Genomic DNA, 26,154 nt, shown 5'->3' on the forward strand with positions numbered 1-26,154 from the left:
GTTCACTGGCCACCGCACCAGTTATTTCTCTTGTGGGCTCGTTCAGTTCTGGAAAGAGCGTGAGCAGGTTCTGGGTAGCTGGACGGGAAGAAGAGGCCATGTTTTTGGGTTGCTAAGTGTTTCAGCGAAATAGCAATTTCAGACTGGTAATGTTCGGAAGGGTTGGTGACAGAATGGCAACAAAGTGTTCCACAGTTTCTCTCTCCGCAGAGGCAGAGTTTTTTCAGCGAAGGGTTGGTTTCAGAGGTTTCAGAATGGTATGCCTCAGCCTCAGCCTTCGTCTTGGTTAAATAGCCGAGGCAGCCACGCGTATCGCGCGCCTCTTGCCGCCCGACAAACTGGCACGCCTTTTCATGGCACATCTTTTGACAAAGTGGACACGCCTTTTGATGGCACGCCTTTTGATGGCACGCCTTTTGATGAATTGGGCACACCTTTTGATGGCACGCCTTTTGACAAAATTGGGCACACCTTTTGAGGGTGCAACTTTTTAAGAGTCCGACAAGACTCTGTAAACTGTCCCGACATTGATTCCGGTTAGCTCCTTTATGGGTCCGACAAGACTCTGTAAACTGTCCCGACATTGATTCCGGTTAGCTCCTTTATGGGTCCGACAAGACTCTGTAAACTGTCCCGACATTGATTCCGGTTAGTTTCTACAAGGGTCCAGCAAGACTCCGTAAACTGTCACAACATTGTCTTCTACAACGGTCCGACATGACCCCATAAACTGTCTTCTACATCGGTCTGACACCACCATACAGTGTCCTCTACAACGTTATGACACCCCATACAGTGTCTTCACCAACGGTCTGACACGACCATACAGTGTCTCCTATCCTTTTTTATTTTTATGTATTTTCTTGTTTTGTTACTCTCTCCAAACTCAAGTTGGTTAGTTTCTCTCCTCCTTGAGTTTGCGGGGGGCTGTTAGAATTTTCCATCTTTACCTTCACCTACTCCACTACACACTCCACTTCACCTACCTCTACTCCACTACACACTCCACTTCACCTAACCCACTATCACCTCCACTACACCTACTACCACATTACCTTCACCTACTCCACTACACACTCCACTTCACCTACCTCTACTCCACTACACACTCCACTTCACCTAACCCACTATCACCTCCACTACACCTACTACCACATTTTCTTCTATATATAGATTGTATAGGAATTGTAATTAATGCATCTTGTAATCTATCAATCAAGACATCAATCAATAATACATAAATTCTTACACAATGAATAGTAAATTACTATTCATTATTTGAAATCTAAATAGTAATTTACTATTCATTGCACAGTAAACAAATTATGCCGAGTAACCTATCTCAAATTTTCAAACAATGAATAGTAATTTACTATTCATGGCACAATATTTTTCCAAATGAAGGCAACCCACCACCACGTGGGTGTATCAAATTTATCAAACAATGAATAGTAATTTACTATCCATTGCACACAAACAAACAAGAAAAATAAGAGAGATAATGGAGTGGTTTGAGCACTTTTCAAAAAGTGCACAGTTAAATACCATGCACTTTATAATATAATAATATATAAAATATCTAAAATGTATCATTTTGAATGTTTGTACAAATATTAATGTAAATAATATATTTTAGATATTTTATATATTATTATATTATAAAGTGCACAATATTTAAGTGTGCACTTTTTGAAAAATACTCCAACCACTCCATTACCTCTCTTATTTTTCTTGTTTTTTTGGGTGAATAACTTATTTTTCTTGTTTGTTTATGGAAGGAATTGGTATTTTTCCAAAGATGCATAGTAAAATCTATTTAAATATTATTCATTCCCAATGCATCATACAACATATATTGTCATGGATTAGGCGTTTGTCATCCTTGCGAAGCCAACTCCACGAGTAATACTGCATACCCCGTACATTATGCCCATGGACCAACCCAAGTGATACGATAGAGATCTACCCTGCCTACCTTACCGCTCACAAACTAATGCACTTGCAAGGTGTTCAGTGTAGAACTCGCATCTCCAATGAGTCGGTACGTGACATGCTACCATTGTCAATCCCTGACATCCTCGTCAGGGGGGACATTACCCTACCTGCCTACATACTTGTCTGTTTCCCTACCCATGGAAAACCTGCCCTACGCGAACACCACCCTTGATGCGGACCCCACAATGAAGGCGCTTGGTGTATGTCCCACATATTGTCCTTATCACAGTGCCCCTAGGCTAGCTCTATTACCACTTGTTACAGACAGAGCGCTTGTCATCCTCCTGAGAAGCCAGCTCCACAAATAGTACTACGTACCCCGTGCATTATGCCCAAGGACTAACCCAGGTGATGCGATAAAGATCTACTTGCTTGCCTTACCGCTCACAAACTAATGCGCTTACAAGGTACTTAGTATAGAACTCGCATCTCTAATGAGTCGATACAATATACCTCATATATACAAATATTTTATTTCAAATTATGAAAAAATTAATAATTTAACATTACAAACCTACTAGTAGTAAAAGCTAGTTGTTTTCACCATTTGACTTTTAGGTGGAACCATTATTAGCCTAGTAGGTGGAAAGCTTTAATGAGCTGTAAACCCTTTTCTTTTCTTCGGAATACAAACAACAAAAAGAGAGAAATCAAATATTTGTTGAAATAGGAAACTTCGATTTTCTAAATTGCAAGTGGAAAGCTTGGTCATCTTCCCTCTTTCATCTCTCTCTTGCAGCTACAACTTCAATCAGTGATTGATTTGTTGACTTCGAAGCTTCGGCTCTCTCATCACAGGTGGAAAGCTTGGTTGTCTTCCCTCTTTCATCTCTCTCTTGCAGCTGTGACTTCGAATAGTGGTTGTTGGGTCGATTTCAAAGCTTCAGCTCTCTCATCGCAGGTGGAAAGCTTCGATTTCAAGGACCAAGCTTCTTCTTCTTCTCCTTTCTCTCTCTCTCTAGTCTCGAAGGTGTCCAAGACATGTCTAAGATGGGATGAAAAAAAAAAGAGGGACATGCTAGACTGAGTGTCGGACATGTGTCCACTGAGTATCAAACGCATGTCAGACACTGATATGTGGCCTTTTGGGGACGTGTTGGTGCTTCCTAGGTTGAAATCCATGCCCCCTACTCCAGGTCTACAGCTCCCACAATACAAAAAGAAACCCTCAAAATACCTACAATGCCACTTCTAATCTCCTAATCTAAAATCAAAAGACCTCCCCCACTTGGAAAATCCTTTTACCTTTGTTTTAATTGATATCATCATTATTATTGCTTTAGATAATTTTGTAAATTTTATTTTGTTGAAGCCTTACACACATTTACCCTCGTATACATGTGTTTAATAAGATTGACATGAAAGACATTAATATAACAATTCCTAATTCCTAGTTCACATTAAATTTACTTCCAAATTATTTATTTGTGCCCTTCATGTACAAAGACGTGTAGACCTCAAACATGCTCAATTATTTAATTATTGAGCATGTATAAACATTTATATAGATTTAGTTCATGTTTCAAGCATTTCCATATTCTTCCTTTTTCATCATTTCCTTAGTTTCCAAACAATTTCCGAAATATTTATATGTTTCCAAGCTAACTCAACCAACACAATGAAACAAAATTTTAATCATTACATCCTATACAACTGTGTATTGCTACTCTTTTAACTATGATTAATTTACATAATGAAAGGCTAAGAATGTATTTATACATATACTGTTGTGTCCTACATGTTAACTTTGTCTTATGGGAACAAGAAAACCCAACATGTGAAAAAAGGCAACAAGGTCAAATTTTGTAGCAGAGAACCAATATATTTTGATTAAGGTAAAGAAGGTTATTCTAGTAAGGAAAATACTATACAAACAAACTTTTTTTCACAAAACTGATGTTTGCAAAACAAAATATGTAAGAAAAGTTTGTTTGTATAGCATTACTCTTCTAGTAACAGTGCAGCAGCCTTTCAAAGGGAGATTACTTGCAGCTTCCATAGGGAATCTGTTCTCATAAATCCACCAATCCCGAAAGTTTTAGATACAGGAATTTGCTAAAACATATTTGTAATTTGCTAGATATACAGCAAAGCTCCAGTTATCCAAAACATAAAAAGAATTTTTTTTAAAAAAATTTAAAATTGCATAGATATACTGCTTTTTTTAAAACAAAAAACTTGAATGCTCAATTTAATCAGACTTATAACCAAGACAGCAGAACGGGAGCTTGATTGTTGTTTCAATACAAAATTTTCCATTACACTACCAAAAAAATCCAACCCAGAAAAAGAATTTTCCAGGAGAATTCATCTAGAACCTACTTAATTTATGAAACAAATGAATCTCTTTTTTTTTCTTCTTTTTTTTCAATTTTCCGTTGTTGAATTATTTTATTGTTTGAATCCAAGAATATAGCAGATAATGAGTTGCACGAAGCTACAGTGAGAGGACCATTTAACAGGTAAAGTTCAGAAAAAGGACAAGCGAGATCAAACAAAGCCCGGAATATCCCTACTACATATCAAACCACCATTATATGCTGAACTACCTACCCCCCAATTAATAGAAATCAAGGGAAATTACTATTCAGCACAGATTTTGATAAACTATTACATATTGATGAAAAATATTATGATTTAAATTATTAATTTTATAATGTTTACCACTTTTTTTGTAAAAAAAATGTGACAGCACTGATGTGTAGTTTTCCCCAGAAATTATGGCCTTGTTTGGTGTGTTTTTATAGATGTGTTTTTGAGATAAAAAGTACGAAAAATTATTTTGTTTGCCTTTTTTTCATAAATGTTTTTGAAAATTTGTTTTGAGGAGATAATTTTAATGTCAATGAAAGAAAGAGTGATCAAGTAAATTTTTGAGATTTTTTTTAAAAAAATTTATTTGATTCGATTTTTCTTAAAAATTTATTTGTATAGAATTTTTTTCAAAATTTTTTCTAAAAATAAAACCAAACAAGGCCTGTAGCTCTCTGTACGGTATACACACAAAATCCACCATCATTGTATAACATAGCCACAACCAGAGACACAAACAGCCCCCTATAGAAGAAATGAAGAAGAATGAGAGAGAGTACCAAGAGAGAACTCAGAGCCGGTCTCGTTTCTTTGAATCTGGAAGAGTGAATCGTCGGTGTCGGGGAGGAGATGGGCTTGAATTGCTTTGAGACGTCGCTGAGCCGCGGAATCCATTGAAATTTGGGGCAGATTAACCTTGGGTGTCCTATCGGTCTCCGTATTGCTCAGGGAAGATTGTCAGAGTTCGAGAAAGAGAGAGAGTACAATAGTATTACGCAATCATTTGATTGTGTCTATTATGAGAGAGACAGCGAGAGAGATAGGAGGCACGCTTGTCGAGGGGATGGGGGTGATAAGAGGGGGCTTTTCTCTAATTAAGGGGCATTTTCCTAAATAAGTTAAAATAATAAATCAATTCTCAAACTAAACCTAATTTTAAAAGAATTCTCAAAATAAGTTAACTCGTGGTTCACAATCGCGATTTCAACATATTTGCACCAATCTCGCATGAAAGTTGGTAAATCTTAAATTCGTGGTTACAAAAAGCGCTTTTGATTAAGAAATCGCGGTTATAAAACGCGATTTTAATTAATTTTTTTTTTTCTGAACTCGCTGTTCTGAATTACGATTTTATCCAAAAAAAAATTTCTTCTGAACTCGCTGTTCCTAACCACGATTTTATGGAAAAAAAAAATTCTTCTAAACTCGCTGTTTCGAATCACACTTTTAGACCAAAAATTTTTTCTACTGAAATCGTGATTGTGAATCACGATTTCAATACTGATTTGCCAAGACCAACTGATGCCTAATGTAAAGTAAACACAGTTGGTCTAATAAAGTTATTTCATAAATAATAAAAAAATTCTAACAAATAAATTTCTAAAAATAAAAATAAAAATAAAATTCTAAAAATTTACGCTACCTTATAAAAATAAATAAATTTTAAGAATTAAATCCTAAACCTTAAAATAAAAAAAATAAAATTTATCCGTAAACACTAAGGTAGCGTTTGGTAACGTTTACGTTTTTTGTTTATATTTATGAAAATTTTATAAACTAGTTTTTTATTTATTTTTAGAAAAACATAAATTACAAACGAGTTTGGTTTGAACAAAATGTTTAAAAAAATTTATAAAATTTAAATGCGTTTAGTTTTAAAATGTTTAAAAAATTTTAAAAACGTAAAATAAAAAATATGTTTGTTCAAGCCTAAAATATTGAAAAAATAATTATTTGAAAAAAAATTTAATTGGGAAAAAAAATATTTCAAAAAAATTTAATTGAAAAAAAAGATTAATTGAAAAAAAAAACTAATAGAAACAAAAGTTAATTGAAAAAAATTATTTGGTCTTAATTTCAATTATTTGGTCTTATTTTTTTTCAATTATTTGAAATTAAGACCAAATAATTTTTTTTCAATTATTTTTTTCTATTAATTTTTTTTTCAAATATTTTTTTTCCCAATTAATTTTTTTTTTCAAATAATTATTTTTTTCTATTAAATTTTATAAAAAAATTTTAAACAATAATTATTTTATAAAATTTTCTTTCAATTATTTGTTTAGGGATAAAATTTTAAAATAATTATTTTCTTTCAATAATTATTTTATAATTTTTTTTAAACATTTTGTTCAAACCAACCTCGTTTGTAATTTATGTTTTTCTAAAAATAAATAAAAACTAGTTTATAAAATTTTCATAAATATAAACAAAAAACGTAAACGTTACCAAACGCTACCTTCGTGTTTACGGATAAATTTTATTTTTTTTATTTTAAGGTTTAGGATTTAATTCTTAAAATTTATTTATTTTTATTTTAGTAAAATAAAAAAAATAAATTTTATCCCTAAACACTAAGGTAGCGTAAATTTTTAGAATTTTATTTTTATTTTTATTTTTAGAAATTTATTTGTTAGAATTTTTTTATTATTTATGAAATAACTTTATTAGACCAACTGTGTTTACTTTACATTAGGCATCAGTTGGTCTTGGCAAATCAGTATTGAAATCGTGGTTCACAACCACGATTTCAGCAGAAAAAGTTTTTGGTCTAAAAGCGTGATTCGAAACAGCGAGTTTAGAAGAAATTTTTTTTTTTCATAAAATCGTGGTTAGGAACAGCAAGTTCAGAAGAAATTTTTTTTTGGATAAAATCGTGGTTCAGAACAGCGAGTTCAGAAGAAAAAAAAATCAATTAAAATCGCGTTTTGTAACCGCAATTTCTTAATTAAAAGCGCTTTTTGTAACCACGAATTTAAAATTTACCAATTTTCACGCGAGATAAGTGCAAATATGTTGAAATCGCGATTGTGAACCGCGAGTTAGCTTATTTTGGGAATTCTTTCAAAACTAGGCTTAGTTTAGCTTATTTAGGGAAATGCCCCATAATTAAGGCTTGGTTTGGGGTACACTAAGGCCTCGTTTGAGAACAAGTTATTTTAATAATTTTTTAATTTTTTATAAAAAGATGTGCAAAAAAGTAGAAAGGTGATGTGACAACTTTTAGTAACTTTTTTCTTTTTTGGTTAAAATAGTCACTCCCCAAACGAGGCCTAAATAATATAAAAAGCAAAAAGTCACTATCCTATTTAAGTCACATCATTTTATTTAAGTCATATTACCTCTCTAACACATTACATCAACCCAAACCCAACTTATATAAGCCAATAAGTCAAAAAGTGCACTTCTTTAGAACATCCCAAACCAACCCTAAGTTAAAATACCGATCAGTGTGTTTAGTTTGAATTTTTTGGATAAAATTTTTTAAAAATTGAGCTTTTTGTTTTTCGTGTTTTTTGTTTTTAGCGAATATTTTTAAAATTTTAAACATTTTTTTACTTTTTTAGATACACCTTATTTAGATGTATCTAAAAAGTAAAAATTTTGTGAAAAAATATTTTAAAAAATTAATAAATGCATAAAAATATAAAAAAAATTACTGAATTCTTGTATTTTTTTTATATTTTTGGTATTTAGTGAATTTTTAAAAGATTTTTTTTACAATTTTTTTACTTTTTAAGTATATTTTTGTTAGGTGTGTCTAAAAAGTAAAAAAATTGCTTAAAATATTAAAAAAATTCAGTAAAAACAAAAAAAAATACGAAAAATAAGAAAATAGAATTTTCTGAAAACTATTTTTTGAAAAATGAAAACAAGCACGAATTTCCCAAAATAAGTTGAAACGTGGTTAGAAACCATACTTTCACCGTTTTTATAATCCAACCGCATAAAATTTATAAAATCGTAAAAACTTTTAATTAAGAAAGTGTGGTTACAAATAATGTTTTTAAGGAAATTTGATTTTTAAATAAAACGTTGTTTCTAACCACGCTTTTAAATTTTTTTTTTTTTGTTCCAAAAAACGTGGTTTCTAACCACGCTTTCTTAATTAAACTGTGTTAAACCACGCTTTAAACATCACGCACTCTCTCTCTCTCTCTCTCTCTCTCTCTCTCTGTGTGACACACGCACACATCACTTACACCCACTCACACTCACATCAAACATATATAATTTTTAATATATATAAATTTTATTTTATAAAATCGAAACCAATATTAAATATATATAATAATAATTTATAATAGCAAATAATAATCAACTATATAAAATGATTATTTTTTTATTTTAATTCTTAATTTTTTTTATTTTAGTGTTTAGGGATAAAATTTATTTATTTTTTTATTTTAGGGTTTAAGGTCTAATTCTTAAAATTTATTTATTTTTATTTTTAGGTTTAGGATTTAGGGTTTAGGATTTTAAAAAAAATAAATTTTAAGAATTAAACTATAAATTCTAAAACATAAATCCTAAACCTTAAAATAAAAATAAATAAATTTTAAGACTTAAACCCTAAACCCTAAAATAAAATAAAAATAAATTTTATCCCTAAACACTAAGGTAACGTTTGGTAACGTTTACATTTTTAGTTTATGTTTACAAAAATTTTATAAACTGATTTTTGTTTATTTTTAGAAAAACATAAATTACAAACGCGTTTGGTTTGAAGAAAATTTTTAAAAAAATTAAAAAACATAAATTAAAAAATATGTTTGTTCAAGCCTAAAATATTTATATTTATATTTATTATTTATGACAATGGGATCACACATATTATAATGGAAAAAAAATTAATTAAAAAAATAATTGGACAAAAAAATTAATTGAAAAAAAAATAATTGAAAAAAATATATATTTGAAAAAAATATATTTGAAAAAAAATGAAAAAAAAAATTATTTGAACAAAAAAAATTGAAAACTAAAAACGTAAACTCATTTTTTGAGTTTACTTTTTTCCTCAAATTTATAAACTGAGACAACTATTTATAAATCAAAAAAAAATTATCAAACAAGTTTTTATGACAGTTTTTAAAATTTTTGTAAATATAAACTGAAAATAGAATGGTTACCAAACAGGAAATAAAAAAAAAATTAAGAATTAAACCCTAAATCTTAAACCTTAAAATAAAAAATAAAAATAAAAATAAGAATTAAAATAAATAAGTAATCATTTTATGTAGTTGATTATTATTTGCTATTATAAATTATTATTATATATATTTAATAGTGGTTTCAATTTTTATAAAATAAAATTTATATACATTAAAAGTTATATATGTTTGATGTGAGTGTGAGTGTGAGTGTGAGTGATGTGTGTGTGTGTTAGAGAGAGAGAGAGAGAGAGTTTGTGAGTGCGTGATATTGTTTGGTCTATTATTGAAAGCTTGGTTTTAAACCACGTTTTCTTTACAACACAACTTAATTAAGAAATCGTGGTTAGAAATCACGTTTTTTGGAGAAAAAAATATTATTTAAAAGCGTAGTTAGAAACAACGCTTTATTTATAAATTAAATTTCCTTAAAAACGTGATTTGTAACCACGCTTTCTTAATTAAAAGCTTTTACGATTTTACAAATTTTCTGCAATTGTGATACAAAAACGGTGAAAGCCCGGTTTCTAACCACGTTTCAGCTTATTTTGGGAAATCCGTCAAAACTAGGCCTAGTTTGAGAAATAGCTTGGTATTTTAGCTTAATCAGGGAAAAGCCCTTGATAAGAGTAATGCTACGCATCATGAAATAAATATCATGAAACTAATCAAATGGTGATTGCATAATATACAATAAAACACTACAAACATTATAAACTAATTCAAGGGTGGAGAATCTTCATAAAGACTTTTCATGATACCTAGCATTATTGGGGTGATAAAAGGTAAGGGGTGGGTTTTACTTCGGTGGTACACCAATTAAGCTTTATTTGTCATAATTTAAAAAAATTAAAAATTTAAAAAAATTACTATTCTATTTAAGTTACATTATTTTATTTGAGCAACTTCATCTCTCTATCACATCATTTTAAATTCAACTCATTTTCAATTCATATTTCATAAAAGTAAAAAAGTACACTTATTTAGAATATCTCAAATCATATTTCATAAAATGTCAAAAAGTGCACTTATTTAAAATATCCCAAATAACTCCTAAGTGTATTAATTTTAGCGATCTCGGTTCTTCCTTCTTTGATTGTTGTACCTGGACTTAGGTTCCGTGGAGTTGGTTGTTGTATATGTCTTGTTGTCATCCTTTAATTCCGTATGTTTGACTTTTAGGATGTATTGGGCATGTTTCGAACAGGTTGGTTGAGCTTTAGTCCCATTCCTTGTTGCTCTGATTTTTGGCGGTCCGCTCGAGCGGGTCCCTTTGCGCTCGAGCGAAGTTTTCACACTTTCAGCATTTTGTGCCTCTGTAAAACTTCTGTAGGTGCGTTTTTCACGCTCAAGCGAATTTCCATACGTTCGAGCAGGTAGCACTCGAGCGGGCCTCTTGGCGCTCGAGCGGGTGTTCATGTCTGTAAAAGTACTAAACGAGTGTAATCTACGCTCGAGAGGGTGTATTTTGTTTATGTGTCTTGGCGCTCGAGCGGGTCCAGTTTCTTGTGTTTGACGCTCGAGCGTCCTATTCTCCGCTCGAGCGGGATAGTCGTATATCAGTTGGCAGCTGGGTGATTTTGAATCACTTTTCACATTTCCTTTCTCTCTCTTACTTTTCTAAACCCTCTTTTAAGAGCTCCTCTCTCTAGGGTTTGATCTAGTTAGAGTGATCTCCTACCCTTGAGCCTTTACAAAAAGTGTAGAGCTTGGTGTGGACTTCCTATCAATCCGAAAATTTCTTGATTTGGAGCACTTCGGGATTTCTTCATCATCTCCTTTGGGTTTCATCTCTTGAGGTAGGGATAACTACTCATTTCTATGGTCTTTGACATAAACTATTGGTCATTTTGATGTAATGTTGAGTTAAGTGATTTTGGGTGTTAGGGTTTCAAAATGTATAAAGAGGGGTTTTGTATTTTGATGCCTATACATGTGTATTTGGGTCTAGAAATGTGTTTATTGATGTTGTTGTCGATATTTGAGCCTTTGGATCAAAGTTAAGAAAAATGGGAGAAAGCCCTAATTTTTGTTATGAATTAATTTACACAATTAATTTGGGAATGATATGGAAATATGAAATTGAGTTGGAAATGCTGAAATTGGCATAATATGAGATAGAAGGGTGGAGTTGGATTTATTAATCGCTTACTTTTGAAAATGTCAATTATATATCTGTTGAGGCATTTATTATCTGTTTAGAAATAACTGCTTTGGGCTATCGGTGGAGGATAGTTTTGATTGTTGTAGACACTGCATGATGATTAGGTGAATTGAAACTAATCAATTTGGGTACGCCATTGAGTATGACGGTTGGAATAATACGACGAATTTGTGTATTGATTGGTCATTGTATATGATGAGTGTTTGAATACATGGGTGCCGAATCTCGCGGATGAAATTTCCGTAAAATGGCCATTCGAAAATATTTATACATGGATGCCGAATTCCGCGGACGCAATTTTCGTAAAATGGCAGTTCGAATATATTTATAGATGGGTGCCGAATCCCGGGGACGCAATTTTCGTAAAATGGCAATTTGAAAATATCTATACATGGGTGCTGAGCCCCGCGGATGAAATTTCTGTAAAATGGCCACGAGAAAATAAATACACATGGGTGTCGAATCCCGCGGACGCAATTTCCGTAAAATGGCAGTTTAAAGTATTGTTGGCATGAGATATAGTCTCACTTAAGTTATTTGGCCAGGTTCTGAGCCATATTTATCAGTTGAGTTTTTGTTAAGTGAAGGATTATGGAACTGGATTGTACTGTATGTTGGTTTATATGAGTTAAATGTTTATCAAGTGCTAATGTTTTAGTTATTGCTCATATTATATTTAGCATATCTCTACTGGGCATTGGCTCACCCTACATGGGACATCATTTTCATGTACAGGTGTTACGCCACCTCCAAGGACGTAGCTTGGGAGGCTAGAGGCTGTCAGACTCTTTTTGTTGTTTTTGTTGTATTACATGTACATCAAGCCAAGGGCTTATTTGTGTAGAGTTAGTACTCTCTTTTTTGTAACCAAGTATTGACTTGGAAAGTTATAAGCCCATAGGGCATTTACTTTTATTGTCAACATGTAATACCTTTTGTAAGAATACTCTGCTGATTGTAATATAAGGTCTCTTCTATTTATCGTGAATGCATGTTATGATGAGTTTATTTTCGAGGGCGTTACATTAATACTAATTACAATATTATTATTAGAGTAATGTTAGGAATCTTAAATAATTTATCAAATGTTTTATCAAACTTCTCATAAGGGTGTGGGACTTACACACATGTGGATTTGTGTGTAACATTACCAATGTGAGAGGTTTGATAAAATATTTAATAGATTATTTGGGGTCCCTAACATTACTCTTTTTATTAATCTCATTTATTATATAAATTATAAATATTAAAAACTTTTTAAATTGTACATTAATTAATATCTATATCTATATCTATACTATATATTAAGCAAAAGGGGGTTTTTAATCCCAAGCCTTGTGAGAGCTCTAATCTCTCAATCTAAATTTCTTGATTTTTTTATTTAAAAAAAAACTTAGCATTTATTAACTTCTCCCAACCCTCAAGTCTTACCCTCAAAATAACACTTTAATGCATTAAGAACAAGCATAAAAAAAATTCTTTGAAATCCAACACATATGAATTCCTTGAAAAGTCCAAACACATATGATTATTATCCCTCATAATAACACTTTAATGCATTAAGAACAAGCATAAAAAAAATTCTTAAAAAGTCCAACACATATGATTATTATCAAAATATTAAACTTTAATATAATATAAAAAAAAAGATATTTAATTCCTTGAAAAGTCTAACACATATCTATATCTATACTATATATTAAGCAAAAGGGGGTTTTTAATCCCAAGCCTTGTGAGAGCTCCAATCTCTCAATCTAAATTTCTTGATTTTTTGATTTAAAAAAAAAAACCTTAGTATTTATTAACTTCTCCCAACCCTCAAGTCTTACCCTCATAATAACACTTTAATGTATTAAGAACAAGCATAAAAAAAATTCTTTGAAATTCAACACATATGAATTCCTTGAAAAGTCTCAACACATATGATTATTATCTCTCATAATAACACTTTAATGCATTAAAAACAAGTATAAAAAAAAATTTCTTAAAAAGTCCAACACACATGATTATTATCAAAATATTAAACTTTAATATAATATAATAAAAAAAAAAAGACATTTGATTCCTTAAAAAGTCTAACACATATGATTATTATCAAAATATTAAACTTTAATATAATATAAAAAAGGAAAAAAAAAACATTTAGATATATGATAGAATTTTGTGTTATGATATGTATGATTTTTTGATTTGTTATACAACCAATAATGTCGACTCCAATTTTATTATCATATTATTTTGGGTGAATTTATGAGTTTTAAATATTTCTTCCGAATTCATAAAAAAAAAAAATTACAATGTGTAGTTGTTTTCAACAGATAAATATAAAACAAATACTAAGATAATTCTCTCATCTTAAAAAAATACTAAGATAAGTCACTGAACTAATGAAGAAGCAAAAGAAAATACATACATATACAAATGACTAATTTTATTAATACATAAATCATACTCTCACAACAACTGATCAATTTTATTAATAAGTAAATCATTAAGTAAATTAATAATTTTTAATAATATGAAAAAAGATTTCAGTTAACCATTTTGTTATTAAATAAATTATTAAGTCAATTAATAATTTTTTAATGATATGAGAAATATTTTTCTATAAACAATTTTGATAATTTATTATTGCATAGGAGAATTTTTTTTTTCTTTCTTTCTTTTCCTTGAGTATTGTATTAAATTAAAATTTATCACAAATGATAGTTGTAATTTCTACTATTATATGACCAATTCATATTTTAAATAAATTTTATGGTATATTTGTAATTTGTTAAAAAATAAAAGATTTATGTTTCATAATTAACCAAGAATATCCCAATCTAAATTTTCTGATTTTTTGATTTAAAAAAAAAACCTTAGCATTTATTAACTTCTCCTAACCCCCAAGTCTTACCCTCATAATAACACTTTAATGCATTAAGAACAAGCATAAATTTTTTTTTGAAATCCAACACATATGAATTTCTTGAAAAGTTCCAACACATACGATTATTATCCCTCATAATAACACTTTAATGCATTAAGAACAAGCATAAAAAATTTTTCTTAAAAAGTCCAACACATACGATTATTATCAAAATATTAAACCTTAATATAATATAATAATAAAAAAAAGACATTTAATTTATTGAAAAGTCTAACACACATGATTATTATCAAAATGTTAAACTTTAATATAATATAAAAAAGGAAAAAAAAAAAAAGACATTTAAAAATGCCAATTCACATATATAGATAATTGTAAACACAATCCGTGCATAGCACGGGATATATGCTAGTCTATACTATATATTAAGCAAAAGGGGGTTTTAAACCCAAGTCTTGTGGGAGTTCCAATCTCCCAATCTAAATTTCTTGATTTTTTTTAGCATTTATTAACTTTTCCCAACCCCCAAGTCTTACCCTCATAATAACACTTTAATGCATTAAGAACAAGCACAAAAAAAATTCTTTGAAATCCAACACATATGAATTCCTTGAAAAGTCCCAACACATATGATTATTATCACTCATAATAACACTTTAATGCATTAAGAACAAGCATAAAAGAAATTTCTTGAAAAGTCCAACACATATGATTATTATCAAAATATTAAACTTTAATATAATATAATAATAAAAAAATTTAATTCCTTGAAAAGTCTACCACATATGATTATTATCAAAATATTGAACTTTAATATAATATAAAAAAGGAAAAAAAGAAGGCATTTAAAAAAAAAGAAAAAAAAGAAGACATTTAAAAATCACAATTTACATATATAGATAATTGTAAACGCAATCCGTGGATAGCACGGGTGATATGCTAGTTATATATTAAGTAAATGAGGGTTTTTAGCCCCAAACTTTGTGGAAGCTCCAATCTGTCAATCTAAATTTCCTGATTTTTTGATTTTTAAAAAAAAAAATCTTAACATTTATTAATTTCTCCCAACTCCCAAGTCTTACCCTCATAATAACACTTTAATGCATTAAAAACAAGTATAAAAAAAATTCTTTGAAATCCAACACATATGAATTCCTTGAAAAGTCCCAACACATATGATTATTATCCTTCATAATAACACTTTAATGCATTAAGAACAAGCATAAATTTTTTTTTTGAAAAGTCCAACACATATGATTATTATCAAAATATTAAACTTTAATATAATATAATAAAAAAAAAAGACATTTAAGGGGTTGTTTGGGGTGTCCTAAATAAGTTCTCTTTTTGTCTTTTTGGACTAAAAAATTGAGGAAAAAAATATGGTTGTGTGGGTTAGCTTTTTAACTTTTTATGAAAAAATGTGTGTTAAAAAATTATATAAATTAGTGTGTAGGGAAAAATTAGGATTGGGAGTTGTGCAGCCGTAATTTTTGACTTTTGGTGAATAGTGATAACTTTTTAACTTTTTGATTTTTTGGCAACTTCCCAAACTTGGCTTTAATTCCTTGAAAAGTCCAACACATATGATTATTATCAAAATATTAAACTTTAATATAATATAAAAAAGGGAAAAAAGAAGACATTTTAAAAAAAAAGAAAAAGAAAATATTTAAAAATCACAATTCACATATATAGATAATTGTAAACACAATCCGTGCATAGCACGGGTGATATGCTAGTATATATTAAGGAAAAAGAGATTTCTAACCCCCAAGCCCTGTGGGAGTTCCAATATCTCAATCTTAATTTTTAAAATTTTTTATTTAAAAAAAAAACTCAGCATTTATTAACTTTTTTCCAATCCACATATCTTTTCACATGCCTATATTTATTGATTTGGTCAAAATCTCATGATCAGCATTTAAAATCCCCTCATACAAATAATTATAGATACAACTCGTGCATAGTTACTGTAGTACCATTTTCAACTCTTCTCATATATTATGATTAGTGATAAGATTGTTAAATTATTTTTATAAAAAATCTTAAAAAACATAATTTATATATTAAAAAAATCTAAAACAAATATAAATATCTATAATTAATCCGTGCATAGCACAGATGATAGGCTAGTACTAATTAATACATAAGACATAAGGTATTATTCTTCTAATTTTGAAGCTTTTACTCAATTAGGAGTGGTTAGCTCGTTCTACCGTCCACCAGGTGGAACACTGCACCAACCTCTCCTCTCTCTCTTCATTCATGTTTCACGATTTGCTTGGTGAATTGGTGGACTCGTGTTGTGGTTGCCTTTTGCGTTTGGGCAAAAAACTAAGTAACCGGCGCCCCCACTTTCGTATGTTGGTTACCATACTATACACTTTATTTTGGGAGATTTACCAATAAATCCCAAATGTTAAACTTATGAATCAATTGGTCCCAATTTTTTTCTAATAAATTGTTTAGTCCTTGGATATTTTGAGGGACCTTAATGCCCTCATTTAGATGTTATTAGATGCATGCTCTTTATAAGGGTGTGTCACGTGCCACACACAATATGTCACGTGACACACACAATGGGTGCCACACATCAACAAAGTACACCAAGGCTCTTTATGAGGGTGTGTTACGTGACACACAATATGTCACGTGACACGTACAATGGGTGTCACACATCAACAAAATACACTAAGGCTCTTTATGCTTTTTGCCTTGGAGTGTCACGTGACACACACAATAGGTGCCACACATCAACAAAGTACACTAAGGCTCTTTATGAAGGTGTGTCACGCGACACGCACAATGGGTGTCACACATCAACAAAGTACACTAAGGCTCTTTATGCTTTTTGTCTTGGAGTGTCACGTGACACACACAAACACACACAATGGGTGTCACACATTAACAAAATACACTAAGGCTCTTATGCTTTTTGCCTTGGAATAATGTATATCACGTGACACACACAATGGGTGCCACACATCAACAAAGTACACTAAGGCTCATTATGCTTTTTGCCTTAGAATGATATATGTCACGCGACACACACAATGGGTGCCACACATCAACAAAGTACACTAAGGCTCTTTATGCTTTTTGCCTTGGAATGATGTATGCCACGCGACACACACACGGAAGGGTATAATTAACCTCTCAATGTTACTAAACAAAGGAAATAGGATCAACTGGTAAGATATTTCCCCACTAATAGGATTAATCAGAACAATAGAAATAACCTTAGGACCAATCAGTAAAACTGTTTGTGAGATAGGATTTATTGGTAAATATCCCCTTTATTTTTTAGGATAAATAAATGGAAAATGACGTAGGTGAGTAACGCCAATTCTCACAATTTGAAAAAAAAAATTTTAACTTTGTTGAAAAAAAAATTCTATTTATTAATTTATTTGAATTATATTTTTATTTTTTTTTGGGTACATTTTTTAAACAAAGTTTAAAAAATTATATATATATATATATATATTTTTTTTACTTTTCAAAATAGGCCTGAGTACTACCCTAATAATTCCAACTAGAGGTGGACATTGGCGCCAGTCTAGTCCTATTTTTTTAAGGTTTTGAAATATTATTTGAAGGATGTTATTAGCACTTACCTCTTTATTTTGGACTTCCTAATTCTTTGAACCCTCACCCAACAAAATGAGTTCTCACCATTTTCTCTTTAAACCCCCACTTTAATACCAGCTATACTCCAAACCCTAGCCCTAACCCTAAGCTTAACCTTAGGCTATGTTTAGTTTGAGAATTTGGGAAGGAATTTGGAAAGGAAAATAGAAAAAGTAAGTGAAATGTGAATAAAATATATTTATATTTTACCTAGTTTTACACACATTTTCTATTTTCCTTTGCAAATCCCTTAAGTCCCTCAACCAAACACAACGTTAGCCCCCACTTCTAACCACCACCTCTAGCATCACTATCATTGCCTCTAACAGCCCACACCTTTCTTTTTCTTTTCTTTTTTTTTCTTCTTCACCTCTTCTATTTCAGTTCTGGCAAGCCACCATCATACCACCACGATTTGAATCAGAGAGAGAGAGAGAGAGAGATTTGAATATGAATCGCACTACCTCCTCTGCCTCATCATCGCACTACCACAACACTTCGCCAACCCCGTCACAAACTCCCTTCCTGATCGTGAACCTTAACCTAGCCTTCTTTTTTTTTCTTCTCGCTACAAAATCCATCGCCAACCGTCGCGTCACCATCACCGTCATCATCTCTCTCTCTCTCTCTCTCTCTCTCTCTCTCTCTCTCTCGATCTCCGTCTTACTCTCTCTAAAAACCCTAGGTCTAGGGTTAGGGTTTGGTGAAAATGGCCAAAGACAACGAGAGGAGGAGGATTGGTGATGAGGAGGATCAACAGTGAGATCTAGGGTTAGGGTTTTGACGATGATGATAGCAGCAGTAGGTAGTAAGCGGTAATGGCAACGGCGCAATGGTGAAAAAAAAGAAGAGAGAGTACTACAATGTTAAGGGTGACGGTAAGGTGGATAGTTAACGTTGGGGTGAATAGTGGCTACCAGAGGTGATGGAATTAGGGTTAGGGTTTGAAAAAATAGGGTTAAAGGGTTAATGATGAGGGTAAAAATGGAATTTTATTTTTAGACAAAATTAGAATTAAAAGAAATGAAAGAACGAAGGGTCCACAATAAAGAGTTATGTGCTAATAGTAGCCCTTTATTATTTTGATCTGAATTATTCTATTTGAATTCAAAAATTATCATAGTATGTCTAATTCAAATTTTAAAGAGAGTTGTTATTAACACCTACTTAATTTCTTTGGACCTCTCAATTTCTACCTTTTTTTATAACAATTACATCTTGGAGTAAAATTACATTAAAAGGCAACTTTTAATCGAACACCCACTCACCCACCAAATAAAGACAATTAGAATGACATTTTACAATATTGTACGCCCACCTCCATCCTCACCTAAATGTATTCCTCACCAACTTAAACCCTAAATGAATTCTTCTTCATCACCATCCTAAACCCTAAACTTATTCCTCTTCATCACCATTTTTGTAACAAAGCAATAATCATCATTTTTATGTCCAAATCAATTAACATTTTAAACAACATATTACAGACTCTGAGTTTCTCCAATCAAATTTTCATCTACATTTGTGGTTGTTTTCACCATTCGTTGATATTTATAGAGTAATGGAAGGCGGTGACAACAACTCTGATGAGATTGGCGTTGCATTGATAAGTTAATCTATCTTGCATTAATGATTCTTGGTCGTTTTTGATAATTACTGTTTTGTTCGAAGGTGTTCGGTACTGGTTTGTGGATTGTCAAGGTTTTTTTCGATAATATAGTGTTGAACAAAAACATTTAGTTTGGTAGATGGATTTCGAATAGTAATATTTTGTTCTACACAGGTATGTCGAACGGTTCCATTTTATAGGATTTTTTCCCTAGTTATGTTTTTTTTGGGAGTTTTTCCCTCTTAAACCCCCTGTATTAAGGGTTTTACCCTGAAATAAACCAAAACAATAAAATATGATGAAGAGTTGAAGGTTACTGGAGAGAATGAGAAAAAGATCATCGAAGAGATTTTTGACTAATAGGAGAAGGAGAAAGAGAGGGATCGTCATTCACTAAAAGAAGGAGAAAGGGACTATAGATTCGCCGTTCTTCAACATGAGAGGATGTGCAAAATTAGGTGTGTAGCAATCTTGATTTAGGCCCGACCTAGTTATTACTTTTGAATCCAGGAAACCATATTCGTGATGGTCGTTCCTTCCTCTTTATGTTTGGTTTTGGCTTCAGGGGTCGACACTATCCTTGTTGATATTGACACTGCCTCATTTTCTTTGTTTTGTTCTGCTCCAAGGGGCGACACCAACTTTAGAGGTGTCGACACTATCTTGCTACTGTGTTCCTAGATCGCTACTGAAATTTAAGGTCGACACCATCCTTTGGTGGTATCGACACTTGCATGTTCTTGTTGGCTTTTGGGGTTGACACCAGTCTGAGAGGTGTCGACTCTTGTTTACTGCAAAATCTGGATTTAGTTGCTGAAATTTGTGGGTGGTTTGGGATGATCTAAATAAACACACTTTTTGACTTTTTGTGACATATGGGTTAAGTTTGGGTTGGGTTTGAAGTAATGTGGTAAAGAGGTGATGTGACTTATATAGAATAGTGACTTTTTGACTTTTTTAGAATATCCCAAACAAGGTCTTAGTGTTGACACCTCTGGTCCAAGGGTCAACACCTTGTTTGCTGCCAGCATTGTCTTTTTTTGTCATTTCTTCCTGAAGGGTCGACACCACTGATACAAGGGTCGACCTCTATGAGATTTTTTTTTATATTTTAGTTTGGTTTTGGGCCCTACTTCTTGGGGATTTCGACTTGTTGGATATGTACTATCACTCCATTCTTGAGATTTTAGAAAAGTGTATCTTTAATGAAATTTATTTATCTATTTAGAGATATTTGTTTTGGACTATCGGTGGAGGATAACTATAAGTGTTGTAGAAATTGCATGAGAATTAGGCGAATTAAAACTAACTTCTCATCCTTGTGCATTGAACATTGTTGCTCATTTAATACATTGAAATGTATATTATTTGAGAAAAATGAGTGAACGTGGGAAAGAAGTGTGAATCACCAAATCAAGTTGGCCTATGTGTCCAGGGCGAAAGTCTCGAAAAATGCACGTATACATAGGTACCGATTCCCGCGGACGAAATATCCGTAAAATGGCAAGAGTAAAGCTTGTATAGGCTACATTTACATGGGTGCCGTTTGACGATTTTTCACGAATGAAATATCCATGAAAGGTTGTACTAGTTTGATATTTTCCCCTATTTTCTATTGTAAAGGGCATGGTGTTATCCCAAATAGGCAACCCAAGAGGGGGGTGAATTGGGTTATTAAAAATTTCACAATATTAAAATCAACACAATATTCAAAATTTTAATAAATAAATAAAAAACAGAATAATAATTATCAATATAAAAGTAAGAGAGATAGGGAGAGAAAATCAAACACTACGATTTATAGTGGTTCGACACGCCAGGCCTACGTCCACTCTCCAATGAACCTCCTTGAGAATTTTTTTACTATCAATTGAATAAATACACCACCAAGCTTGTGGATTTGGCACAAGACTTACTCTTATCTATTGAGCCTCACTCAACAATAAATGCCTTACCCTTACAAAATCTCTCACAAAAATAAGAAATAAGAATAAGTGGTACTTAAACCCTCTTTTACAATAATTCTCTCACAAAGAGTAGATATGAAAGTGTAAGAATAAATGCTAGACTTATATATGAAAATGAAAGAGCAGAATACAATATACTCAGAATTTTTGAACTCACAGAAAATTTTCTCTTCAAGTTCTTGATTTTTCTCCACACACAACACTTATATTTATACACAAAAATATACCCGTTGGACTCTTCTTGCTGACGTCATGGCTTACATAAGCACGCTCTTGACATCATGGCTTACATAAGCACGTTCCTGATGTCATGGCTTACATAAGCACCCTCCTTGATTTTAAATAGTCAGCAAATGTTAATAATCAAAAAGATAAAAGTAAGACTAATTTTTTCTTTTCCTTTTTTGTTTTTTCAAACATGGAGCCACTGTTTTTGTAGACAATTTAATACAAAGTTCACAACTTTCAAACAAACAAATGATTTGCTCCATCTTGTTTATCATATATATATATATATATATATATAACTCCATCTTTTTCTTCTTATTTGATTATAATATGATATAATCAATGTAGTGTAAAAAATTTAATAGCGCACGTGATATATTCTATTTATATTATATGCATTATATATATAATGTTCTAATCAAATATTTGCATACAGAAAAATCTCTTTAATAATATTTATAATGGATCTGAAAATATATGCCATCTTTAAAATATTGTATATGTTGTAGAGATTTTAAACTAAATATATCCTACCACTACATTTGGATATATCAATTTTTTCAAAAGAAGATAACTCATTAATATCACATTTGTCAAGATAATACAACCAATCAATCATTTTTGTCAAAATAATATAATTAATCAATTTTAATTTTGTCAAAAAGTGAATAGTGATCAACCTAAATTTTCAAAAAGTGAATAGTAAAGTTTTCAAAAATATTTTTATTTAACTAATATTTAACAAATATATATATTTTAAAAAGATAATATTTTGTGTCAAATAAATATGTATATTAAAAAAATCCAAATTGTTACAAATAATATTTTAGACATCATCAAAATTAAATAATATGATTAACACATGGTTTTGAGAATTGTGATATAAACCTGGCATAGCACGACTTTTGAAAAATGATATAAATGTTTTGGTATTGGCATTGCATGTGCATAAAACCTTTTGACTTTGTTAAGATTTATACATTGTATGGTAGTGTTTCTACTGGGTTTTGGCTCATCCTATGTGGGAAAAACCATTTTCAGGTGTTGGTGATATGCCTCCATCAAAAACTAAGCTTGGAAGGACTGTGGAGTTGAAGGCTTAGTGTTATTATTTTGTATTTAATTTTGTACAAGCCTAGGGTTTTATTTGTATTAAGCTTAAGACTCACTTTTGATATACCCAAGCATTGACTTGGAAAGATGTAAGCCATCAGGGTATATGGTTATCTATTTAAATTCATTTCTTTTCACTACCTTGTAACACATGTTGTAGATTCAGGATGTATTGTTTTATGAATGTATATCGCACGTGTCACCTTTGTATATTAAACTCTGGTTAATGAAAGCTTATGATTTCATTTATGTTATTATTTATCAGTTGTTATGAGGTGGGTATACTATATTTATTTTGGGGCGTTACAAGGTGGGTGTGCACTTGGGTATGATGATATTATGAATAGGGGTAAAATTGGTATTAAGTGGGGTGCTCAAAGATATCTTATTAAAATTTAGAGTTTATGGTGGGGTTCAAAGAAATGGGGGATCCAAATAAATTAGGTAGGTGCTAATAGCAGCCTTTAATTTTAAAATTTTAATTCCTATTATACTCTACAAGGACAACACATATTAAACATTAAAATAAAATATATTTTTTTTTATGGTACACCCTAATCAATTATACATATTATTCCTATTCAAATCTCTCCATCTTCTTCTCCAAGTTTTAATTATTTTCTCTTCTTCTTCTTCTTCTTCTTCTTTCTCATTCCAAAACTCCAATCCACCCTATCAAAACTCATCATTATCATCAACATCATTGTTTTTTTATTATATTTTTTTACTTGCAAATAGAAAAAAGTTTGAACAAAATCAAACAATAAATGAGAGTAATAATCAAAATAGCTTTTTGAAACAATCCATCAAAGAGAAGGTAAGTATTCACAAAAATCTCAGAGTACAATTATTGATTTTCTATGTTTTTTTTTACATAAAAGCTAATATTCAATTTGTTTTTCATTATTATTGTTTGAAATTCTATAATCGAACAATTTGACTTTGTTCGGTTCTGAAAGTCGAAGGAATAATAAGGAAAAATAGGCTAAATATTTGCCGTCCTCCTTCGCCGGTGCTGAGTTTCCTAATCGTATTCCATGTATGTATGTATGTGAACAAAAGAAATGTTTTTCAAAAATAATTTGAATTTTTAAATTTATTTATTTGGGTGTACCTCAAAAACATAATTTGGTGGAAAAAATAGGGTGTATTAAGAATAAATTGTAACCCTAAATAATTTAATATTGAAAAATTGGGCTCACTTAAACATTTTTGGGTGTAAATAGAAAGGGGACTTACAGGCCAATCCTATCGACCAGATTTATTTACTTGTAAGTCCTGCTCATTTTTTCACCTCTCAGTATCCCCAAAATACCCTTCATACACCTCCTTCAACAACTTAATCATCAACTCACTGCCATGTCCTACCACCTCCTACTTTTAACCATCGACAAGTACTTCCAATCACCGGTGATAACCTCTGGCAACCTTCGGCACTCACTATAGTCACTATCTCTTAAGATCTGATGGCAACATAAGAAGAATAATACGAAGAAAAAGAAGAATGTGTGTGTGTGTGTGTGTGTGTGTGAGAGAGAGAGAGAGAGAGAGAGAGAGAGAGAGACGCCTCGTTTGGCAAGTGGCCATTTTAGCCAAAAAGTCAAAAAGTCACTAAAAAAACCAAAAAGCCAACAACTCATACCAAAAAGTCAAAGATTCCATTTTCTCTCTACTTTTTGCATATCTTTTCGTAAAAAGCCAAAAAGTCATCCCAAACATACTAGTTTTTTTTATATCACATTTTAGCCAAAAAGTTACTAAAAAAGTATGTTCCCAAACGAGGCGAGAAGATGAAGAGGAAAAGGAAAAGGAAAAGGAAAAAGAAAGGCCTTAGTAGAAAATTATTACCCTTCGTGTCGTAGATCAACATAACCATGCATTTACCATATGCTTTTTGTCCTCTTTCCAGTCATAAATTTATCACTAATAGATTTACTTGTCCAATATATTCACATCTACAATGACATATCAGTGATAAATTCATCACTGTATAACGCAACAATATATAGCATATTCAACAAATTAATGATAAATTTATCACTAATTAATTAATCATACTGTATATTCATCTCTCTAGTGACAAAAATGATAAATTTATCACTAACTATTTGTTAAAAAATTACAAAAATCTCATCATCATCGTCACAAATTAACACAAGATTCAAAGACATATTCAGTAATAAATTTAGCAGTGATAAACACATTCACTGATAAATTTCTCACTAGTTGTTTGTTAAAAGATTATAAAAAAAAAAAAATCTCGTCATCATCATCCCAAATCAACACAAGATTCAAAGAAATATATCAGTGATACATTTATCATTCATACAACAGATTTGGTTTAAGAGAAATAAAGAGATAGAGAGGGAGTGAGGAAGAGAGAGGTGATAAATATAACATAAACAAAAATCAGTAATAAATTTATTATTGTATTAATATCAAAATTCTAACAACAACTGAAACGCCCTCAAAATAACAACAATAAACCCATCAGATAAGACATACATTTACATATAAACTAACTACATTCTTTTATTCATTAAAGTTCCATTACTTAAGTATTACATGTTAACATCAAAACAAAATGCCCTACGGGCTTACAGCTTTCCAAGTTAACACTTGGTTACAACAAAGAGTACTAACTCGTTTACACATTAAGCCCTTGGCTTGAAGTTACATGTAATACATCAAAAGTTAAGCGACAAAAGTATGTCCGCCACTAGCCTCCCAGCTATGTTCTTGGAGGTGGCATGCTTCCTGCACCTGAAAATGATATTCCCATATAGGGTGAGCCACAGCCCAGTAGAAATACACTAAACCAACCATGGACAATGACTAAAATATTAGCAATTGATAGATGGTCAACACAGATACAATCACATAAATCACATCTTTATGTCTTACAACTTATGAGTCTAAGTTACCTTTCATTTTTCCTTTTTCAACAGATAAGCATGCTAGCTCTATCATCATTTCCACAGTTATGTATAAAAACTATATCTCACATTCAGATAAGCATAAAAGCTATATCCACATTCTCAACAGATATGTATAACAACAATATCCCACATTCACAGATAAGCATATAAGCTGTATCCACACTTCATAAC

General features: G+C 31.1%; 1 protein-coding gene across 3 annotated transcripts in view; it reads right to left on the minus strand.

The window, feature by feature from the left end:
- LOC114310721 (long chain acyl-CoA synthetase 6, peroxisomal) overlaps positions 1 to 5,397 on the minus strand; it is a 50,897-nt gene extending 45,500 nt beyond the window's left edge. For all 3 annotated transcript variants that reach the window (XM_082914973.1, XM_028256807.2, XM_082914974.1), the window contains exon 1: positions 5,088 to 5,397. In XM_082914973.1, the coding sequence (XP_082771099.1) occupies positions 5,088 to 5,202 (115 nt within the window). In that variant the 5' untranslated portion in view covers positions 5,203 to 5,397. The remainder of the gene's footprint in view (positions 1 to 5,087) is intronic.
- Positions 5,398 to 26,154: the final 20,757 nt, after the last annotated feature.

The sequence above is a fragment of the Camellia sinensis genome, chromosome 2 (assembly GCF_055761805.1).
Source record: "Camellia sinensis isolate YWXY chromosome 2, ASM5576180v1, whole genome shotgun sequence".
In the NCBI taxonomy this organism is placed as follows: domain Eukaryota; kingdom Viridiplantae; phylum Streptophyta; class Magnoliopsida; order Ericales; family Theaceae; genus Camellia; species Camellia sinensis.